The following is a 22,818-nucleotide window of genomic DNA, read 5'->3' on the forward strand; positions in this document are numbered from 1 at the left end:
CGTGAATGAAGGGGTTGGCCTCTTCCAAGTCTGTAAATTCTTTTGTTGCATCCAAGAGGCAGCTAGGCTTCAAATACAGCAACAGATGAGTGTCTGTTACAATTCAAATGAAGGCCAACAGCCAGCTACAGCTTTGCTTTTTTTTTATTTTTAGTGCAATAGGATTCAACACTTGTTAAGACAATAAGCTTTCAAATTCTTTGGCAATTCTCACCAAATTCTCCTGATTTAAAAAGCCCTTGCATTCACATAGTGAAAAATGTAGTTTTGACATCACTGTAACATTTAAATACATTCAGTAAATGTAAAACAACCGGATACCATGCAGAAGCTCTTGGATCTCTTAATCATGCAATACAAATAAATATTCACAACCATAACAAGTATGCAGTCACTGTGAAAATGAGAAATCCAATATGGACCCAAGAAACTTCTCAGTTGTGAGCAAGACACACAACCCAAAATAAAAATGCCTTGTATGCAAGTTATATCTGACATCAGATTCAACAATCAATTGTCTGCCAATTTACTGCACATAAAGTAGTAACATGGCATCTAAAAATAAGACTTGTGAAAATAATGAGAAGAGCTTTATTTCAGAAATAACAATGATGGAGGTTTGTGGATCACCTGCATAGAGCAAATTTTTTATTTTTTTTGAAGGCAAAATTTGCTTTAAAAAGCCTCTAGAGTAGCAATACAATAATAGCTATGGGTTTTTTTTTATGTTTTTCATGTAAACATACTAAGTGTCAGGTGGCAGCAGGGTGGTGTGCCTGTACTTCAACCAGAGGACCTCATTTAAAGTACAGTATCTGCCCTGCTGATCTGTCTGTGGTAGATAGAATACAAATTTTCACTAGTTTCAGGGTTGTTGACCCTGACTTTCCTAATTAAAGGAGTAACATGTTACTAAAATCACTTTGTGGCAGTGATGCAGGAGCAGAAAGACATTTTTACTGCAGAGCTCCATGCATTTAAGCCCTTGAGGGTGACAAAAAGGGTCCGGAGGGATTTGGGGGGGGGGGGCTAATTAGCAGAGCTACTGTGTAGAGATGAGGTGGACTATCATGCGGATGATGCGGGAGCCGCGGGGGCAGCTGCACAGGTCCATGCTCGGGTTCCTGATTTTGTCTTCCAGCAGCTGGTCCAGCTCCCAGCGCAGCTCCTTCACAAGCTCAGCCACCTAGGTAACACACACACACACATATATTTACAGAGCCAAGTTCATTTGGGTACTTTCTTACATTTGCCTTATACAGTCATTTTGTGCATTTGAAGTTGTTATAAATTTTATTACTCATAAAAAAGTGATATTTCTACCAGCTTAAATAACCAATTATTACAATTTAACTCATGTAAATAGGATATTTTTCAACTTTACCTTTCGGTTTATTACAACATAACAGTACACAAAGAATGTATAATGCTATTTTGACTATTATTATGCTTATTACTATGAATTTTATGTGACTGTAGTGCAATGTTTTCTTTAGAGTCCTCATAAAAGCCTATTAAACAACTTTACAAACAGCTTGTAAACTTTTTACATCATCAATCACTGAGGTTTGGGTCATACTTATTTATCATCAAAATATCACGGTTACTAAATTTCAAACTTTTGCAAAGATACTTTAAGGGATATGTGCAAAGATGTTCCAAACAGAGTTGTTCACAATGTTGAGTCTAAACTACTATTACTGTTATCTCTTATCCCTGACCTGGTGAGAAGCGGCAGCAAATCGGATCCATCCATCATCGAGGGAGATGACAAACCCTTCCTTCTGCAGCTCCATGTTGACCTGCCCGCCTCCGAGCAGCACCAGCGCGTAGACAGACACCATGCTACAGTCCCTAATGAAGACGCGGCTTGTTTTGACCTTCTCGTGGTAAACCAGGTAGGGGCTGTCATAGTGGCGAACCTGGAGCACAAAGAACAGTCACAAAGCTTGTCACTCTGACTAGCCGTTGAATACAAGGCCACGTCTTTTCTCTTTTATCTCACTGTGTAGTTGACAGACGAGGGGTGCACGTGGACGCAGCCGTCGTTCTTGGTCATGAAGCGGAGCTCGTTGGCTTTGGGCTGCATCTTCATCGCTCCTTTGCTGGTCATCTTGTAATTCCCCTGAGGAGCTCGCACCTGGAACAAAGCATTGAACACGGGATAACGAACGTGAAGCCAAGAAGAGAAAGCAGGCATGAGATAGTTTTATACTTATCGCTGGCTTCAGTTTCTTATTCCAATGAAAGAGAGAATGAATATGCACCTGGACTACATTGGGATAGAGGGCAGCGCAAAGCATGGCAGACATCAGCCGGATGTTTTCTGAGTTCAAGTTAGCCTGGAAAGGAGTGACATTTATTATTTATCATCATCATCATAATCATCATCAGATTCTCTTTAAGACCAAGGTTAGAAAAAAAATACATACAATTGAAATAAATTCTCCATATAATAAGCCAGATAGAGGTAGTAGACAAAGCAATGTTGTACAAATGATGTATTAACGTGTATTGGAACAACAAATAAATCACTTCCAGCACTACTCTGCATGTCTGTATTACCTCGGGGCCAGTAGCCTCCAGAACACCATCGGTGCCTTTAGAGCACATGCGCTCTATAATCCTGGCCCTCAGTCCCTCCTTGATGAAGCCAATGTCAGACAGCAGCTCAGCAAACTGCCTCTTCAGACTGGCGATCTCCTGCGCAGGTCACAACAGACTTTTTTTTTAAGAAATATATGACTTGGGGAAAAACAGCTGGGACCAGCTGAATTATTTCAAACAAAACACAAAAGAAGAACACAATTAACCTGAAGTACTACATTCACATCAGTTGTTTTAATGTGAAGAAGTGGTAAATTTAAAAAGAAAACACACACACACTAAACACTGCCATACTCCCTGGCCCGCTGTTCAGGAACTCTACATGTACAGCATTACACAATAGTAGAAGAGAATGGATTAGGCGCTTCAGTCAGCACCGCCTGACCTGTAAGCCTCGCCAAGACAGAAAGTTCTCCCTGCAGTAACGGAAGCCGGCCTGGTTGCCATTCTTTGCAGCACAGCACCATCCCTGCAAGAGAGGGAACATCCATCACATCGATCATTTGAAAAGCTATGTCAACATTTATACATATAAATACTGTTTTTGCGTTATTTTTCCATAAAGATAAGTCCAGTCAGTACCTTGTATGCCTGTAATAAAGCTAGATGGTCACTATTGGCCAAAGCAAAGGCCAGTTTCTTCTCATTGGCTTCTTCCCGCTTATCCCATGGAGACGCCTGGAAAACACAGAGGACCAAACATAGAGAGTATTTCTATAGAAGAAGACACTTTTTAATGAATAATATCATATTATCAGTATGTGGGTTCTTCTATGTTAAAAAATAAACACAAAGATCAGGTAGCTGGTTAAAGATCAGCATTTTGCCCACCCAAGAGGTGACACATGGTCTCAACAGTGGCAAGCGGTTTCTTACAAATGGTGATTTGAAGGCCAGACTGGCGGCGATGGTGAGTGCTGGGTCGAGGCAGCGAAAGATGGCACCGAACAGCATGAGTTTCCCAATGCGCACGTCGACGGGCAGGCAGGCCAGGTGGTAGCCCAGCGGGGTCAGCTTCTCATCTGCAGTAAGAGCTCCCAGGTCCAGCAGGCGCTGCTTGGCTGCATCCAAACTTCCCATAGCTGGGGGCTCGATGAGCCGAGAGAAGACCGACTCCAGCGTCCGCTCGGCAAACACGTCCAGGATCTTGATTCTGTTGGAGAAAAGGGGGAAATGGTAAATACTAGCACGGGGAGATATTGTTTTGTATATCCTAAAATCCGACATGGTGCTACAGGTAAGGCCTGGAGAGAAGACCCTCTATTGGCCCAGTTTCCCCTCCATTCATTTCCAAGCATAAATCCCAATAGCCATGTCATACATAAACCCCTATTATTTGCATTTACAGAGACAACAAATAAGGTTGGCATTGTGCAACGAGCAAACAGATGGATCTACCGGAGGCAGAGCTGCTCTAGAGGCACTCTCTGGATCTCAGGCAGCTGTTGCTCAGCCAGCTGGTGTTGGAAGCAGTGGCTGGTGAAGAGGTGGAAGCAGACCCCCGAGGCCACGCGACCTGCTCGACCCTTCCTCTGCAGCGCGTTGGCCCGAGAAACCCATGAGTCCTCCAGGCTCTCCATGCTTTTAGATGCATCGTACCTGAAAATATAATGTAATGTATAATGTAGATTTTAAAATAACAAGTATAAATAAATAACAATATCTGTTCACTTTAGCTAAAAATAAGGTTACCTTTTCTCCTTCATCTTGCCAGAGTCGATGACATATACCACGTCGTCAATGGTTACCGAGGTCTCTGCGATGTTGGTGGAGATGATAATCTTTGTGACACCCTCTGGGGGCCGGCTGAAAACTGCCTGCTGCTCCTCATTGGACAAGGTTGAGTGGAGTGGGTACACCGCACACCTAACCAGGGGAAAGCACATCCACATTAGTTAGCATTTGACTAGTAGCTAGTCCCTGTTTTTGGATGAAAATTGAAAAAGGAATACATGAGTGCCTGTTTGATTTCCTACACCATGTCTTATAATAGTTTCTACTTCTGTCACCCTGTAACAATATGGTTTTCTTGCTGTCATATACCAACCCTTTAAAATAAAATAAAAATGAAATAACGCAAATGTAAAGAAAACGTGATTTTAAGCCCCACTAGACAAGTGTTTGGATGAAACAGAGCACTCGTTAAAAGATTTGTGAAAATCCTGTAGTCAATTAAGATCGTATGTCTACATTTTTTTGTTTTAAAAAAAGGCATCAGAAAATTTACTTTTGCCCCAGAAAGGAGAAAAATGAAAGTACCACAGATCATGAATTGTTTACCCTCATGAACACTAACAATAACAGGAATTTAAGTTTCTGCAAGCACACAAGACTTTAGACACAGACCTGCTTGCGCCCCTGTTGTTGAACATTCTGTTGGACTTGAGCTGCTCATAGAGCATCTTGATCTCAGCCAGGCCTGGCAAAAACACGAGCACTGCACCTGGATACAGAAACCAAAAGGTTACACCAACATATGAAAGTCCACACAGAAACTTCCCAAGAGTCTTGAATTCACCTCGACTAGACCGAGTACACATGGCTGATTCTTACCTGGAGGGTAGTTGTGTTTTCCATCTACAATCCACTCCAGCAGGCTCTCCACCAAGTCCATGTTGATCTTGTCCAGGTCCATTGTAGAAATGGTCTTCAGCACAGACTTATTAGTATCTGCATCAACAGCAAAACAAAATGTAACATTTATGCATAAACAGGCAACAACAGTTTATTTGGATAAGGTCAAAGACGAGCAGTTTAAGAAACCATAAAACAGATTAGTTCAGTTTATGATACTTGTTCTAAACTCACCTTTGTATCTGACTGTGAGCTCCTGCAGGCTGAGCTGCTGGTCTGGAATGGAGTCTTTAACAAAGTCCTTCTTAGAGAAAGACATGAAGTTCCACATGTCATTACCCAGGTCGTCCACCACGTTCCTTGGCTCTCCTTTGCTTCCTCGTCCACTTGTGGAAGACGAATTCTGTTTCCCTGAGCGCATGTAAGGGCTGCCATCCTCGATGACATAGCTGGGAAAATAAACAGAATTGTGACGTTTTGGATCTGGAGCTCTGTCTCTCACTCTCCCTTGTGTGCATGTTGTCCTCGTCTCTCTCCCCCTGTGTGTGTCTATTTCTTTCTCTTAGCCGTGTGAATGGTGTGCTTGAGTTTTGCATCTTGTGTGTTTGTGTAGTCTGTCCTCTTTCCAGGTCTCCATGGTGGAGAGGTCATGTGGCTCAGGTCTGTTTGATGACACCTGGAAGTTCATCATCCTCCCAGATCCATATTCGTCATATGTTTTACAATCTATCTATAAATTTTGTCATCCTGACTATCCATACAGTAAGTTTTGCTATGTTGGTCTATTCTGTACTCCGTCCCCCTTCTGTTGCTCTTTCTGGAGTTTCTTCCATTTTTTCCCCATTAAAAAGGGTTTCTTTGGGGAATTTTTCCTCACCCGAATCGAGGCTCTAAGGACAGAGGGTGTCGTATGTTGTACAAATTGAAAAGCTCTTAGAGGCAAATTTGTGGTTTGTGATATTGGGCTATATGAACAAAACTGACTTGACTATTGAGACAGTGCAAGAAACAAGCAGTTGACTATATGTTATATGGAGGATGTACTTACCGGGATTTAGCAATGGCATCTTCAAGAAAAAACTGGTCGACGGGGAAAGTACGCCCTGAAATGAGAGAAATTCACTCAGCGGGGAAAAAATAAATACAAAATACAATCTATGGATCGAGGTGTCTATGTTGAACAAGTAATATGCACATCATGTCAAAAACAGTAGCTAATTACCTGGTATGTGGACAGCGGGACAGTTGTAAAAATACTCAGAGAAGAGGTTGGCATTAAGTGTGGCACTCATTAGAATGATCTTCAGGTCTGGCCTCTGCACAATCAGGTCTTTTAATACCAACAGCAGGAAGTCACTGAAAAAAAAAAAGATGAAATAGAGAGATGGACAGTGACAAAAAAGAAAAACAACTACAAAAGAAGAAGTTTGTATATATTATCTGTCCGTTTGAGACGCTAACATCTGAGAATGACAAAATTACCAAAGCTGTTAAGCGACAGCTAAAAAGACATGAAGAAGAGCGTGAATGCACCATATGCAAGTGATCTGCATAATCTCACCTCTCCTCGGTTCGCTCGTGCACTTCATCCACAATGACGTGTGTGACGCCTTTGAGGTCTGCCTCGCTCTCCAGCCTCCTCAGTAACACGCCTGTGGTGCAGTACAGCAGTCTGGTGGCAGATGTCTGACAGAAAAGAGTAGTCAGTGATAAGAAGGGTAGAAGGAATTATTTTATAATATAAAGCTTGGCTACATATGCTTAGGATAGGACTTAGAATATGCTGATTCTAAGTCCTTTGGGCCCAGTGACTAAAAGCTGATGGCTTAAAATCCTGCATGCTATATGTACATGTCAAATGTGCCCGTACCCTAACACTCTCCAGGCGGATCTGGTAGCCCACTGAGTTGCCCAAACGCTCTGCACGCTCCTGTGCCACCCTCTGGGCCACCGAGATGGCAGAGATGCGTCGTGGCTGAGTACAGATGATGTTGGCCACCTGCTCCGCTCGACCATTTAATGAGGCATCCAGAATGAACTGAGGGATCTGAGTGGTCTTACCACACCTGCAGAGAAAAATAAACATTCAACAGAATCGTATCTGTTACAGAGAGGTATAAATAGGCTGAGCAAAAAAAAAATTTAAAAAAATGCAGCCATGTTTTTACATATTCTTTATCAGTGTGAATATGACAAAAAAGCAATAATAGAATGGTTGTGCAACTGAGGACCAGAATGTAGCACCACAGTCAGGTTACATACATCCTTCTATACAAACCACTGTGCTACTGAGCAGTATTAATTTCTGTCCTTGTTTCAGTTTCATCTTTCCTTCAATCAAACCAAATCAAGTTTGTATAAATAGCAATAGGTTTGAGTCTTTGTGAATGCCAACACTTTATGCTGCCCTGTGTGACCCACCCAGTCATCCCACTGACCACCAGCACCTGGCACCGGTCTAACAGGTCGAGGATGTTTTCTTTTTCTTGCCAAGCCGGCAGCTTCCTCCTGTGCTCCAACATGGACCTGAAAGGCCGGGATGACTGAGCGAACAGAAGGAAGGGAGGACAGCAATGCGTTAAAAATACACACATCATGTTGGAGAGGTAAGATTAAATGTAACGATAAGATGTTATTTTCTAGTCAATTCGTTTTCGTTTACCCGTTTCTTCTGAAACTCCCGGCACAGCTTGCCATTTTCTTGCAGTAGGTTGTCTATCTTCAGGTTGTGCTTATTCACCATCTTCTTCCTCAGATTGACATAACTCTCGCTCTCGACTGGTACAGCCTCATCCTCATCTTCCTCATCCCTCTCGTCCAGCTCCTCTGCCTCTCCTGTCTCTTTCACTTTAAAAACAGAGGTGATGGGATTTCAACTCATATACACATAAATACAGTGCTGAGCTCTATTTAAAAAATAATATAAAGTAAACAATCTTGTTGACTCACGATCTGTAGGTCTCTGGTTGTTAGGTGGAGCAGTTCTTCTGCTGTTGGTATGATTACTCCTACTGATACTACTACTACTCCTGCTTTCCTCAGAAGCTGTGCTCCTCACACTCTTAGTCTTTGCTATGGAAAGAGAGGGTGGAGGAACCACCCCAACAGGCGGCAGCGTGCTGTATTTGTGATGACTGACAGCCAGCAGTTCATTCATGGTAGTTTCATCCTCACATATGGTGATCAGAGTGTAAACAACAGGCTCGCTGCTCTTTGCTGCAGCCAACGCTTCTCCAAACAATCTTTCAGTCACGCTGAGCCTCCCTGCAGCCCCGACAGACTCATCGGTGGTGCTGAAGGCGACTATTGGTGCCTGAAATGGGTAACGGTTTCCTTTGGGGAAACGGATCTGTAGTTCATACTCAGGAGGAGAATAGCTGCTGAAGCCAGGCTGGCTTGGGCCATTTAGGTCTGGGGAACCAGCCCCAGATCTCCCTTTAGTGGGGAGCTGGTGCTTAAACTTGCATTTGTCCCCAAACCGGCAGCCTTGCCCTTTCATGTAGAATCGGCAGACATCACGGATGTTAACAGCTCCTCCACCATCTCGACTCCCGACTCTCCCATCATTCCTGGCAGCATTGTCTGAGAGGAATGAGAGGTCCAGGGTTACTGTCCACACTGCATTGGCAATCCGCTCACTGAAGCGCTCACCGTAAATGGCAGCCAGAGCCAGAGATTCTTCCTGCCTCTGGCTCAAACACTCATCCATAGGCACCCCTTCAAGACCATCGGGGGAAACTGCTTTCTGGCCGTAGCGCTCACTGAAAACCTGGTGGAGGAGCTGCTCCAAAGTGGCGCCAAATTCCCCTCCAAAAGACTCCAGTGCCTGCTTGCTGCGCTCCCTGTCAAACCCATACCTACAAAAAGGAAAGATGAGAAAACAAAGGGTTAGAAGACAAGGTAAATATTCACCAAACTTAATTTTGTACGTTCCTGACAGCACAGCAGCAAAAACACTGGCTTCAGATCAAAGGTAGGATAACTGTCAATTCCAAAATCTTCAATAAGAGAAATAAACAAATGTGTACATCACCTGCAGAGTTTTCCTATGGCAAATAAGGAGATGATAGGTTCAGGGCTGGGCCGTTCATCATCAGACTCTGCCTCATATGCTGGGCTCTCTGCTCTCTCCACAGGCTCATCGTTAGTGGCCCAAAACTGGCCTTCCTCACGGTGGTCCAACTCATCAAAATCCTCCTCATTCTCCCCCACCCCCGAATAGTCTGAACCAGATTCACTGAGGCAGAGAGGATGATATGAGTTCGTGCGGACTTGCAGTGGAAAAACATCACTTAATCGAAACAATGCTATTTTCTAGGATTCCAATTAGTTTCTTTTAACATTTAAAGGAATTTAGCAAATTTGATGTATATTTAGTAGAATGCACTTACTCATATTGCTCATCAAAGTCAAGGGTCTGCAGATCCCAGAGCAGCTCCTTGAGTTGTTCTTGGTTCTCATTAGTCATGAAGATCCTCTGCAAGGGCATGGTGCTCACCTCCGGCCCGATGCTGTCACCTGACTTTGGGCACGTTCTGGCCCTCGCCAGGGACCATGGGAGAGCCTGGCCAATGCTTTTCCCATTGCCTCTGCCGTCCCTGTCTCGATCTCTACCTCCCCTGTCTCGATCGCTACCTCCCCTTCCTCGACCTCCATCCCTGCCACCTGCACGGCCGCCGCCACCACCTCCACGGCCGCTGCCACCACCACCTCCACTGCCACTGCCTCGTACTTTGCCAGGTCTGGAGGCAAAGACAGGTAAACAAGGTGAACAAGAGAGATGAGGATGGGGGGGGGGATCAGCAGGAAATGAGCACACTGTGATACATTTTAAATCTGATAATTAATTCCTTCGCACTAAATGTATACCTGCTGGGACGAGAGGGTCCAAAATCAAGGCTGAAATCATCGTCGTCGTCCCAGTGATGAGCTCCTGCTTTCCTACCTCCACCTCCTCCACCACCACCTCTGCCTCCTCCTCCCCCTCCCCCTCCTTTTGGCTTGTTAAATCTCCCCCCTCCTCTGTTCGGCTTTCCACCTCGTTTCCTTGCATTCATTTCTCTGTTAAAACATACATGAAGAATTTCATCACAGGCTATTTATTTCTAAGTAGTCTAGCTTCAAAGTATCACCACCAACACGTCATAGATTGTATTAAATACAAAGCTGTAGACCAAAGTATACTCACCTTCAATCAGTGTCCTTTCATAGCAGCAAACAATCTGTGAAGAAAGACATAAACTGCATAATTTGAATAAATCTTCTCCAGTAATCCTGGATACACCAGAGAGAGCTGCTAGTTGCGGACCCAGGCAGAGCAGGCAGCTACTGTACGTCCGCTGCAGTGCACAGAGTCGCACATAGCTGTGGGGTGGCTCGTTGTGGCACTTCAGTTCAAGTGCGAGCAATGAGATGGTGGCTGACACACAGCGCTGGTGGCTACAATTATACAATCAAACCGGGCATGCAGACTAACAAACCAACCAGGGTGATGACTATTTAAGTCCACGCCTGGCTGACTGACAATGTGTTTTGTTAGAAAGTTCCAAAGGAACAGGACATGGCTCGTATCAGAAATATTATATTGTGTCGTGTAGTGTGGCACGTCAGTGAGCAAAGTATATCAAGCTTCAGCTAGCTAACAAGCTAACAGCTAGCAAGCTCACGCCTCACTTTTGATTTAACAAGCTAGCTGAAAGAAGCTTTCTCACGAGTCAAGTCAAGAGGTTTAAAGGCTTAAGAATGCCATGAAAATATGGAAATACATCATAAGCGGTAAAGTACAAAAGTACTTGAAAAACTTAACTTTCATAACAAGCGTGAACAAACCTGAGACAGCCGTTCCGATCACCGGTAGCCTGCATCTCTTTCATTGGTCGAAACTCGAGTTCAAAGTTTCTTTTCCGGTGTCCGGCAAGGTTTGAGCTAAGAAATGCATAATATTTGGTAGTTAAATGTATTATTTAAGCGATATCTGTAGGTTGTTGGAATAAATTAAAGGCGACATATGTTGAACTAAACTACATTTTTATGAAAATAGTAACGCTATTTAAAAAAAAAAGCCCTTTTTTAAGCTAGGTCTGTGCCAAACCTGTAACCATGGTAACTGCAGTTTGCGTCGAGCTGCTAGTACAGTACAACACAGAGAACTGACTTCTGGGTATTTTTAGGGTGAAGTTTTCTAGTGTCATTTTCACAACTTTTTAATCAGTTGTTTTTCACATTACAAAAATTGGCCGGTAAACAGCGTTTCCTGTCGGTTCTGACAGCCATCTGCCAGCTGATGGAAGCTGTCACGGATGTCTGGTAGGGTGTGAATGTGATCTCATTTCTGACACCCAGCACACACACACAGTTTCTCCTGTCTTTCCGATCTGCTGTCTAATTTTGTATCATTTTCACGTTCAGACAAGAGGGAAAGTGATTATTTCAAAACTCAAGGTAAATATCCAAGTTTCACACCTTTACATTTGCATATTCACCTGACAGCTGAGGTGCTTGATGTAAATATGTCTATTTGTTTACAGGGAAAGGACCTATGAAGGTGTCATACATTTTCCCAAATGGGGACAGATATGGTGAGTGATAACTGATGATATAGCTTTACACATTTACATTACGGTTACATAGGTCTGTGTCAACTTCTCTTCTCCACAGAGGGGGAGTGTAGCAGGTCTGCAACAGGGGTGATGATGAGGAGTGGTACTGGTAAACACACCTCAGCAGGTGGTATCATATACACTGGCGAGTGGCATGAAGACAGAGTATGTATTTACTGTGTGTCTACCTTACTTCTTCTGATGTCTTTTACTACAGACTGTATGGTTGTATTTTCTCTGTGGTTAGTTGTGTGTGTGTGTGTGTGTCTCACAGATGCATGGCAGAGGGACCATGCAGCATCCCTCTGGAGCACTATATGAAGGAGAATTCAAAGACAACATGTACCACGGCACAGGAACATATACCTTCCCAGACGGCTCTACTTACAAAGGTCACTTTCACAAGAACAGGTGAAAAGCAATCCATTTTTGGCACTTACAGCATCATTCCCTTAATGTTTTCTGTAAAGAGTCATGTTCTTTAGCAGGTTCCAAGTGATTATACAGTAGGACTGTGGTCTAACTGATGTGCAATGATTCAGGTTAGCCCACTTTTCATACCAGAATAGAAAGCCGCAAGGCTCCAGTTGTACCTTTCCAAAGTGCTTTAGTGCACCTTAAAATGCCATTTTCCTACTTAAATTTATTGGCATGGTTGAGACAAGTCTATGTTTCTGATAATAGATGTGCTCGCTATTATACAGTGTTTGTATATTAGCCACTTGAACCCTAACATTTCCCCTTAAGCAGTTTCAAAGTTGGATAAAACATTTTATTCAATATGAGTTATTTTGAGATTCAGACCCAAGACTTGATGCTTGTTTTATTATTATTTTGTTGTACTTTTTGGCCATACAATTATATCAAATGTAAGATTTTTGATGTTTTAACTGGTGTGTTCTAGGTTGGAGGGAGACGGGGCGTTCACTGACACACAGGGACTGGTTTGGATGGGGGAGTTCCATGGCAAAGCAGCACTGGGCCTGAAAATGCAGCACAACGTTTAGGCAAAACAAGCATTATTGTACTGCACTGTATAAAACACTATGATATATTCTACATTAAAATGAAACTGTATTAGAAAAAACGCATCATCTATATTGTTACTGTACAAAATGCTGCTTTCATTGCACATTTTTGTTACTTGCTTACACTTTGATTTAGTTGATTCTATGAAAAATAAGCATCATTTATCTCTCAAATCAAAAAAACACCCAACATTTTTCATTTCTCGCTGGTTGAACCGTATCTTGAATCTTATCAGGGTGAAGGATGAGTACAGGGGCAGTTTTGCATCATTACACCACCAGCCAATCACAGAGGGGCATATGCTCACGTCTCCGTCCACAACAGCTGTACCCGAACTGTTGGAACATTGGCCCGAGGAGCTGTGTGATGTGATGCGAGTGTGTGGTCAGTTTGACCTTCACTGTTGGTATATGTGTGTGTGTGTGTGTGTGTGTGCGTGTGTGTACACAGCTTTGTGTGTGAAACAGCTTTCCACCCTCTGTAACACTGCACAACTCCCTCAGCTAATGAATAATTACCTCACAAACAAACTGTTCAACATTGTTTAATAAGCAACTCTGATATTGTAATTTGTCATTCTATTGAATAATGCCTCTATGGATCTATAATTGCACATACCCCTGAACAAATTCAGTACTGAGTATTTATCTAAACTATACAGATATGGAAATGTGTGTAACAAAAACATGTATATAATAACGTATATAATAGTAATAACATCCATACAATATTAAACACTTTCTGGTAAAATAAATACTATACCAGATACAAGACAGCTATTTTCATTGATTGTACAATTTTCAGATAAAATTTTTGTATTGCAAACCTTGAGTGGTGATTTGAATGAAAAACCTTAAATATGATCACAAAGGTAACAACAATGAAATAAAAATAGAAAATGGCACTCAAATTTGGCACAAGATACACAAAAATACATCTAAACTTGAACTATAACTGACATAAATACAAACTCACAATGAGTTATTGTGTTTAGTGAAAATGTACAGCCTATGTAGTAAATCTTTAGTGCTTCAGGTGGTATTTTAGTACAAGAATGTGAAGATAAATGTGTATTCATCACTACATGTAGTGAGCTAGATGATGGCAAGGAAGCTTTTAAAACTTTTGCAATATATTATCTCCATAAACCTGAGAATCTATAGAGTATACAATATTATTTTTTAAAGATTTCATCTTCCTGAAGAAGAAAAATAAATCCCTTGTAATGCAGAACAATGTGCCTGAAAAAGTACACTTCTGTGCTCGAAACATCATTAGACAAATGTTTAAATGTGTCTTGCACATTTCCACAGAGAAAACTGTTCTTGACCCCTGGAGTCAAGTAGATAACAATCTGAACAGAGCAAGAAAAATATGACCATGCTTTTTGTTTTCTGTGCTTGTTTCTGTGCTTCAGTTTTGGACATTTCCAGGAAACACTTCAGAGCTCTCAACTCTGGAGCCCCGCTTAGGTAGCTGGATGTGAAGGAACGATAAAGTACAGTGAAGATGAACTAGAAAAAACAGCACCATTTTTGTGACAGCTGTGTTCTTCCAAGCAAGGGTGGCAAAGTGCTCAACAAGGCCACCACCAAGGGGCTCAGTGGTTTACATATTGTGCTGTTATCGGGCAGGGGGTGGAAGCAGGGAGTCACAATTAACCTTTTAACAGAATTCCTGCTACATTTGCAAAAACAACCATTAGTCTTCATTCTAAAAGTCTTTTCTGTAAAACCGAAAAATAATGTTTGAAAGATAAAGCATAACTGTTGCTTTATTAAGTTTTCCAGTGTGGCGCCTTTGCCTCATTATGGTACGCCAAACTGTAATGGGCTCATTACTGCCCCCTGAAGCCAGAGGGTAGACAACATTCCCCCAAATGGCCACAAGGGGCAACTATGAGCCCATTACACACTTGAAAACATACTTCAACAAGCCACACAAAGGTGAGATTTATGTTTTACCAGAAGTGGTTTCAAACAGTATTTTAGCTTTTAAAAGAGAAAATACTTAAAGGATGAAGACTTGGTCCAGTATGTAGGATTTAGTGGCATGTAGTGGTGAAATTGCAGTTTGCAACCATTAGAATACCTCTCGCCTTCCCCTCCCCTTTCAAGCATATAGGAGAAACTACGGTGGCAGCGAAACTTGCGAAATACGAGAATGGCCCAATCTAGAGCCAGTGTTTGGTTTGTCCATTCTGGGCTACTGTAGAAACATGGCAGTTCTTATTTTCAGGTGATTATACACTAATGAAAACATACTTTTTTACATTTCTGCCAATAGCTCCTAAATGTTACACACTCAACCTTTAACTGGTTGTTTTGGTAACTGTACATTTGGTTAATGATCCCACACCCGTTAAAGAGCAGAGCACATGGAACCATAACGGGACTTCATGTGAACATGAACAAATCCTGGATGACATCAGTTATTACAGATGTGGTTCTGTGATTTCTGGATTTGAAATTCAAAGATATCGAAGTGTCTAAAATACCTAGAATAGCAAGGATTCTATACTACGTAATGTTTCTATTTTAAAAGAGAACAAATAGGATACAGTTTCTTCCAGAAGATTCTTATAGTTTCTTACTCCAAACCATCCTCTCCACATCTGTCCATTTTCATTTACTGTTTTCTCTTCCTGCACACACACACACACACACACACTTTTTACGTTCACAAACAAACCCATTCACTTACAGCTGGTATATTTCTTTTTTTGGTGAAAGATCACTATGCCATTTGTGGAAATAGCTCCCACCTCTACATTTGGACTATCAAAAATGACCCTGTGGTTTGCTTCCAAAATGCCTTGTTTTTCTCTAGAAAATACATAAGAAAAACTTTCAAATCCATCACCAACAAACAACAACCCAATACCTACAGTAGGCTTTGTGAGAAAATAAAAAAGACATAAACTGATTAGAAATCATTTAGATTTACATCTTCAATCAAATAAAAAGATTTATCATAAAATGTTTAACCACACACACTGATACAAATAAAACAGGAAAACATCACTAAGGAGTCAAAAAAGCACCAATATTTTAAAAAGGGGGACATATAAATTGACAAAGTGATGAAGATATTTTTGTTGTGTAACACAACACCAGTATAACTGGCCGAAATGGTCTCCTGCTACAGCGGTTTCTTATTAACAGCTACCTCTGTTCTTGCCTGTCACGTCCATGTGTGTTCACAGTAGTCATAGGCACATGTTAGAGTCAATTGTGTGTGTGGCATCTATTTGCCGAGCTCTCAGTAGGAATCTCCATTTTACCCTTCATCTTCCGTCTTCTCCCATCACTGCCGGGTAGGTGGCTTCTCCGTCTCCAGCTTCTTTCTCCTTACCCTCCCCCATCCCTTCATCACCCCCCAAATTCCTCCCTCCTCCTCTCCTCGGACTCCATTTTTGCAGTAAGAACACACCCTAAAACCACTCCGACAGGCTCGTATGTGACCTCTCCACTGCCACGTTCCCACCCAACTCTCTCCGACCCTCTCCCTCCCCCTCCATCACGGATTCTGCAGCAGCCCCTCCCACTGGATTGGCTGGGAGAAGACCTCTCTCTCCAGCCACATCTCGTAGCTGTAGTGGAAGTCCTCAGGCAGCTCAACGCGCTGGCCCAGCACGCTCTGCAGGCAGTTGTCCACGGGTGCAAAGTCTCCGTTCTTGTTCTTGTCGTAGCGGCGACTGTTGAACTTCTCGATGCTCTCCCGCAGGGCGCACTCCTCTGCCTGGAAGTCCCAGGGCCGTGCGTCGATATCTGGGACGAGAGGCGAGAGGAGGGCACATTTAAATCAATCTCAAGGATCCTTCTTTTAATATACGTTTGAATGTTCACACTTAAGGCATTTCACCTGGTATTTATTCTCCTTTTTCTTAGTGATGACACAATAGAAAACACTCCTGTGCCTGTACTGATTATTGATATTTTCTTCCATTTCTCCACCTTATTCTCTCTCTCTTTTTCTTTCTATCCATCTTTCTCTCTAACACTCACGGTGACAGATCTCTTGCTCTCCCGCGAGGGACGGTGACCCTGAAAAGTCCCCCTTTCTCTGTTGCTATGGTAACACAATTTCACACACGCACAGTAGCCATACAGACGGATCCATCTGAGCACAACAGATTATCCCCAAATCTAATCTGAGTCTTTGACACTCTTTTTAAAATAATTTTTTGATGATGTAATAGACTAGTTTTATCACCGTAAATCATGAATTAGGGCTGTAACAAAGAACAGCATCCCATCTGTACTAACAGAGATGCTGTTTGAAAAAAGGTAGAAGTTGGTTTGTTAGAAAATAAGAATAAAAAGAAAGGTTGCAAACCAGCTTTCCCTCTGTATTTAAATTCAGAATAATGCTAAAAGTTTGTTTCCCTTTGCTGTCGTCTCTTTTTGTTTTTTCCTTTTGTTTATTTTTTATAAGACGTAGTTGATCATAGAAACATATTATATATCTCTTCATTTGTTGTTATTTATTTTATCATGTTCTTTTTTCCTTTCTTGGTTTTTTAATTAGTCATTGTTTAGATTGTGAACTCTCTGTACTATGAGTTAATGGCTGTATGAATTGCTAAAAATTCTGTTGGGTGAAAAAAAGGGGGATTCATAAAATAAAGCATTAAAAAAATAACTTAGATGCTGCTGCTGATATTTAATTGGTTAATGTCTCATTTGCCAAATCTGTACTTTACCAGCTCAGCTCAACTCAAAGTGAACAGTTTAAACACATCATGAATCTGGTTCCGCAGACTGCTGTTTACCATTTCCGTAGGCCCAGTCGTCATTGAGCCTGTGGCGGACCTTCTGATAGATGGCCGACATGGTCTTCATGTTGCTCTTCCTCCACTGGCGGCCCAGGTACTTGGTCTGGATCTTAAGCAGCTTGAGAACGTAGAGCTGCATCATGGCCTGCTTCACCTTCAGCGCTCTCTTCAGGATTGGGGCAGACTTGAACACCACCAGCATCTGAATACGGAATGAGATTGACCAGAGGAGCATGTTTCAGCATGTTGTGGTGTACCAGAGGCATACTGCAGACAAAATACCCCTCCATGGCTGGATTAACATCTTCATGGGCCCCTGACTGTTTAATCTCAACCTCAAAACTTGCTACAGGTAATGTGTGTTTTGCAGCCCTGCTTCACAAACTATAAAAAACATCCACCCTGACTGCAAGAGACAAAATACTGACCTTGATCTGGATTTGTGTAAAAACGCCCCATTAGACATTTGCTCTTCATATGGCCTATATTGCTAAATAAATTGTTTCTGTGGCATGGCTGTTCTGTGCTGATGGATTTGTACCAGTTCATAACGGGACAATTTATTTTTATTTTCCCTTCACACGTCCAAGGGCCCACTGCCCTGCTGGGCCCCTGGGTGTGCACTCAGATGCCGATGGGGACACACTGAGTCTTGTGTCCAGTTTACCAAGACATTCTACATCACTTTCAAGATAAAGACATTGAATTTTGTTGTTTTTTGGTGATTTGATAATATGATTTATCAGAAACATTAGGATGGGTAGGTTTTACAGTGGAGCCAGTGGAAAGTCCCACCCTAAGGCTACAGTATGAGGCTTTGCAGTGGTGCAGAATCACTCACCATTGTCCTGGAGTGTTTCCACTTGGTCAGCTTGTTCAATATTCTCAGCAGATTGATACAAGAAAACAGGTTTCTCCAACAGAATTGGTTGTTGTCTCCTGCTTCCTAAAAAAAACAAACCAAAAAAACAAAAACACAGAGGTCATAATGACACATGGAAGGCTACTTTACTAGCTGACCTTCATGCAGTGAGGCTCAAACAGATGTCACGCTGACAGTGACTCACCAGGCTCTCAGCTGTGAGCTCGGGCATCTCATGGACCACACAGTGGGGGAAGTCCAGCACACATATACTGCAATGAAAATGAATGAAAACTCTATGTGTACTCATAGTTAATACAGTCCAGTCTACTTTTCTACATTATGCAGTCTGCACCTGAGCTAAAGCAGACACAGACTGGCCTGGTCCTTTCACATGCTGAGTAAAGACTCCTGTCACCTAATTTGTGACTTGATGTTTTTTTTTCTTTCACACCTGAATCTCCTGTCATTGCATTGCTGCTGTGATGCCATCTGTGCCACCTCCTGGAAGCCTGCTGATGTACATTCATGCAAGATTGCAATCATGCCCGTAATACTTGGTTACCTGTCTTACCAGTAGGGTAGTAGTCCTCAAACCAAAAAACCTGTGTGTCCACCGAGCACATTTTTAAAAAGGTACAGTAATATCACTAAAAGTAGTTTTACAATTCCAAAATCCAATAAGTGTCACTGGAAATGTTTATAACTGTTCCAAAACTGAAACTGGAGGCACAATTATACAATTCCCCTGTGTCTCATGCACCAAACCAGTCTTTTGTTAGACAGCGAGACGAGAAGTGCAGTCCTTAGAGAAAAGGATCCTACCTGTTTTTGGCACTGATATAGGACATGATGTTCTGATTGAAGAACTTGAGGATGAGTGGGATACAGTTGGCAAACACCAGGTGCTGGGAGACAATCTCGAACTGCATGAAAAGAGGAGGCGGCAGTGTGGAATAGTTAGACAGTCTGGAAAAGAGCAACGACTAAAAATGTAACTGTTACATTTGGTCTAATGTAAAAATAACACCACAGACATGCGTTTTACACTTATATTTCATAGTCATACTTCTTTTGTGGTCATAAAGCACTTTTTAGATGAGATAAAGGACATCTATGATTATGATGTTGATGGGACAAACGATGGAGGGGAAAATCCATATCTCAAGAAAAAACAGAAAAGAAAAATAATAATCCTGTAGCCGATAATCCTGCATCATTGATGAGATTGATGTGTGGGGAAAAGGTCAAGAACCAGGGATTTCTATTCTCATGCAGCAGCTATTCAAATCCTTCACCTCATCCAAGAAGCTTTACTCAGATTAAACACAGAAGCAATTGTGCTGCTGAATCTATCATAAGCTTATATTTCAGTATTTTATTGACTGTGGCTGTTTAAAACATGCTATATTTCACCCCGTTTTCTGTATATAATGATTCTTCAATGAAGTTCATTAAGGCTTTGTCTAATAAATGTATCCTTAAAAGCAGTTCTTATAATACAGTGTTTATTTGGTTGTCAAATAATGTACAAGACTAATCGATTTGACTTCCCACTGCAGCTGCCTTCTGCTAATGTGTCTGCCTGTAATCTGCTTTTGTGGCAGCAGGGGGCACTACCACTCTAACTCTACAACACAGCCAATTAAACGGGTGTGAAGGAATGTCCCTTCCTAGCAACAGAAAATATCCCCATCCCACTGAGCCCAAGTACGACTCATAGCGGAAATAAAACAAGATATAAGCACTTGAAATGGGGCCGAATACTCTTTTTTAATAAAGAGCAGACTTTAGACCAGATGCTCTCTTTCAATCTGTTTTCTGTCTTCATTGAGATGAACAGACCAACTGTGTGTGTGGGTTGGGGGTGATGGATAAAGAGTATAATGTAAGAGGAAAGAAAGATCTTAGTAAGATGCCTGTAGAAGGGAGGACTGGAGGTGTGCGTGTGTGTGTGTGTGTAACCTGATAAATATGGTTGAGTTTGAAGTGTTTGAGAAGCAGCAGGAGCAGAGCAGAAATGGCCTTGACGATGATTTCCTTGTGACGGTTCACATCAATTCCCAGCTTCATGCTCTGAAGGACTGTGATACTGGAGGACAAACACACACACACACCCACACCCACACACACACACACACAAACTGTAAGGCCTTCAGGTCTCTAATAATAATACAGCTTTGTCTCAATAAAAGAAAAACAACCATTAAGAGACAGACTGTTCACTCTCACTCTTTTGAAAACAAACAGATATTCTGATTAGTCTGTTGATGATGCATCTGAGGTTTTTCCAGCTAGAACTGGCAGGCTAAATGCACAGCATCAAACCAAGCAGAAAAAGTACAGATTTCAGCCATGAAAATGTCAAGACAGGGTTCGATTTTTTTTGAGTTGGATGGTTTTTATTCTGTCAGGGAAACTGTCTTTCAGCTCACTGGTCTAAAACTAGGCCATACTGCAGACCAAACACAACCCAGAATAAGTGTATTTTTTAAATAGTATTCCATCAGCCCAGAAATGAAAGAAAAAGTAGACTCTCCTTGCTGATAAATAGAAAAAGATAAAAAAGAAAATTTGCCTGGTTATCCCTAAATTGCAGGAATTATGCGAAAATTTGTGTGAAGTGTGAAGATGGTACTCCTCCGAGAGTTCACTTTACATCCTTTTATTAATAAATTACTGCTCAACAAACATCGGTTGTAAATGGTGGTGAAATTTGACAACATACAAGCATATTTAATCTTCAACAGCTGGATCTAAATGTGGATGTCTAGATGTCTGCAGATGCATAAAAAGACAGCACCATTAGAAAAAGATTAAAATAGTCAAACTGCAGCAGTCCTTCTACAGTACTTACGGCATCTCCTCGGGGAGCACATCAGCCAAGATGTTAATGGAGTCAGTTTTGGCTTTGGAGGTTGGAGCTGCAGCCAGCAGCAGCTTCAGGAGGGCAATCTGACACAGGTAACAAACTATTAGGCCTGGGACCTGTTTGAGATCTATATTTTGTTGTGTAACAGGTAAAATGTGTTTTGGATGATATAAGATTGCTGCTAAGAATGCATGGCAATGACAGTGACAAGTGTGTGTTCACTTAATTGTTTAGCTACAAAATTTTAAGCCAAACAAAAACACATTATGAGCCACTCACCACGTACTGGGAGAGGTTAGGAAGCATGCCCAGGTAAAGCATCTCTGCTGGTGTCTCCTCCACCTCCTCCTCACCCTACACAACACAACACACACAGAAAATCATACACACGAACGGTATACTGTACAAATTCAACACTCACATTTCAGGAACCAAGAACACAGCCTTGTTTGTAGCTTGATTAGAAATTCACCACATTAAATATTCAGTTTATCTTTTCATGTGACTTCAAAAACATAAAAAAAAATGAAACTAGATTAACATGGCTGTCACATTACAGTGGCATGATTGAGAAAATTACAAAAATGTCATGGTGACATTACTGACCAGAGTCAGTGGACACTGTTGGAGCTCCTCCTCCCTTTTCATCTGTACTTCAGCGATGGACACATATTTGTGCTGGAGAAGAGAAGAAAGTGAGAAGAAGTGTTAATTAGCATTGCTAACTGACACCCAGAGGGGTATTCCTCTGTGTAACTACACTTCTCGGTTTGTTTAAACAGGAAGTATGGATTTTTAAGCGGGATGTCAATGTCAGGGAATTCAGCAGCGAGGGGGTATTGATTGGGAAACACTCCGGCCATAATGAGCAAAAGGAGAAGAAGGAGAAGGACATTTGGAAATGTAAATCTGTGTATTAGTGACTGAATCGTTGAAAAAAGAGTGAGAAATACAGAGAGAATGAGATGTCCCCACTCACCTGTTTAAGAGTCTTGACGCTCTCATGGATGGGTCGGGGCAAGCCCACCAGGGTCTCTATGTCACTACAAAACAACAAACATCAATACACCAGACTGAAAGAGGAAAAAGATTAAAGGATATTTTATTGTCTGATGAAATACCTACTTTCCCAGAGTAAAACCGATGAACTTGTTTCTACTGGTCTCAAGGAAGTGCTCGATGTCTTTCTCCCTGTACACACACAGACAGGCGGCAGTCAGATTTTGGATTCATTTGAGAACACCTGCTGCCACAGTTCTGCATATGAACAAGCAACTAAACAGCCATTTTTCAAGGGAACAGTCACATGTGTGCGCACACCCACACAAACAAGCACAAGAGCACAGCACACTGCATTAGCTTTCTCAAATCTCATCAGTCACACCGTGTGCTGCTCTCTGTGTGAAGGGTTCAGAGCCTCCTACTTAATCAGCCCTGTATGTTGCAGCATTCTGATCCAAAGACATAGACGTAAACACACTTAATGATAAGGTTCACT

The 22,818-nt window shown here is 41.9% G+C and overlaps 3 protein-coding genes across 9 annotated transcripts in view; 1 reads left to right on the forward strand and 2 right to left on the reverse strand.

Annotated features, from left to right (window-relative positions):
- Positions 1-126: 126 nt before the first annotated feature.
- On the reverse strand, positions 127-11,142 carry dhx57 (DEAH (Asp-Glu-Ala-Asp/His) box polypeptide 57). 2 transcript variants are annotated; one of them, XM_044185592.1, is made up of 25 exons: positions 11,011-11,142; positions 10,370-10,403; positions 10,051-10,242; positions 9,573-9,923; positions 9,215-9,418; positions 8,131-9,038; positions 7,844-8,028; positions 7,603-7,724; positions 7,052-7,247; positions 6,743-6,867; positions 6,404-6,537; positions 6,230-6,284; positions 5,416-5,630; positions 5,161-5,277; positions 4,954-5,050; positions 4,300-4,473; positions 4,006-4,206; positions 3,484-3,760; positions 3,190-3,285; positions 2,993-3,076; positions 2,566-2,703; positions 2,268-2,342; positions 2,006-2,140; positions 1,722-1,922; positions 127-1,186 (listed from the first exon to the last, which is right to left on the reverse strand). In XM_044185592.1, the coding sequence occupies exons 3-25, from the start codon at positions 10,236-10,238 to the stop codon at positions 1,043-1,045; spliced, it is 4,422 nt and encodes a 1,473-aa protein (XP_044041527.1). In that variant the 5' UTR covers positions 10,239-10,242; positions 10,370-10,403; positions 11,011-11,142; the 3' UTR covers positions 127-1,042. The 2 variants fall into 2 exon arrangements, with proteins under 2 accessions (XP_044041527.1, XP_044041528.1); XM_044185593.1 differs by lacking the exon at positions 11,011-11,142 and having other exon boundaries at positions 8,131-8,763; positions 8,833-9,038; positions 10,370-10,507.
- A 183-nt stretch (positions 11,143-11,325) lies between these two features.
- morn2 (MORN repeat containing 2) lies at positions 11,326-12,867 on the forward strand. The gene is made up of 6 exons (XM_044185630.1): positions 11,326-11,487; positions 11,590-11,622; positions 11,709-11,759; positions 11,839-11,945; positions 12,055-12,191; positions 12,685-12,867. The coding sequence occupies exons 1-6, from the start codon at positions 11,481-11,483 to the stop codon at positions 12,785-12,787; spliced, it is 438 nt and encodes a 145-aa protein (XP_044041565.1). The 5' UTR covers positions 11,326-11,480; the 3' UTR covers positions 12,788-12,867.
- Positions 12,868-13,337: 470 nt separating this feature from the next.
- strip2 (striatin interacting protein 2) overlaps positions 13,338-22,818 on the reverse strand; it is a 31,314-nt gene continuing 21,833 nt past the window's right edge. For all 6 annotated transcript variants that reach the window (XM_044185594.1, XM_044185598.1, XM_044185600.1 and 3 more), the window contains 11 exons: positions 22,446-22,511; positions 22,300-22,363; positions 21,927-21,998; positions 21,600-21,674; positions 21,306-21,403; positions 20,414-20,540; positions 19,274-19,374; positions 18,654-18,720; positions 18,428-18,532; positions 17,584-17,788; positions 13,338-16,579 (listed from right to left, as the gene is read on the reverse strand). In XM_044185594.1, the coding sequence (XP_044041529.1) occupies positions 16,329-16,579; positions 17,584-17,788; positions 18,428-18,532; positions 18,654-18,720; positions 19,274-19,374; positions 20,414-20,540; positions 21,306-21,403; positions 21,600-21,674; positions 21,927-21,998; positions 22,300-22,363; positions 22,446-22,511 (1,231 nt within the window). In that variant the 3' untranslated portion in view covers positions 13,338-16,328. The remainder of the gene's footprint in view (positions 16,580-17,583; positions 17,789-18,427; positions 18,533-18,653; positions 18,721-19,273; positions 19,375-20,413; positions 20,541-21,305; positions 21,404-21,599; positions 21,675-21,926; positions 21,999-22,299; positions 22,364-22,445; positions 22,512-22,818) is intronic.

Source organism: Siniperca chuatsi, linkage group LG23 (genome assembly GCF_020085105.1).
Source record: "Siniperca chuatsi isolate FFG_IHB_CAS linkage group LG23, ASM2008510v1, whole genome shotgun sequence".
In the NCBI taxonomy this organism is placed as follows: Eukaryota; Metazoa; Chordata; class Actinopteri; order Centrarchiformes; family Sinipercidae; genus Siniperca; species Siniperca chuatsi.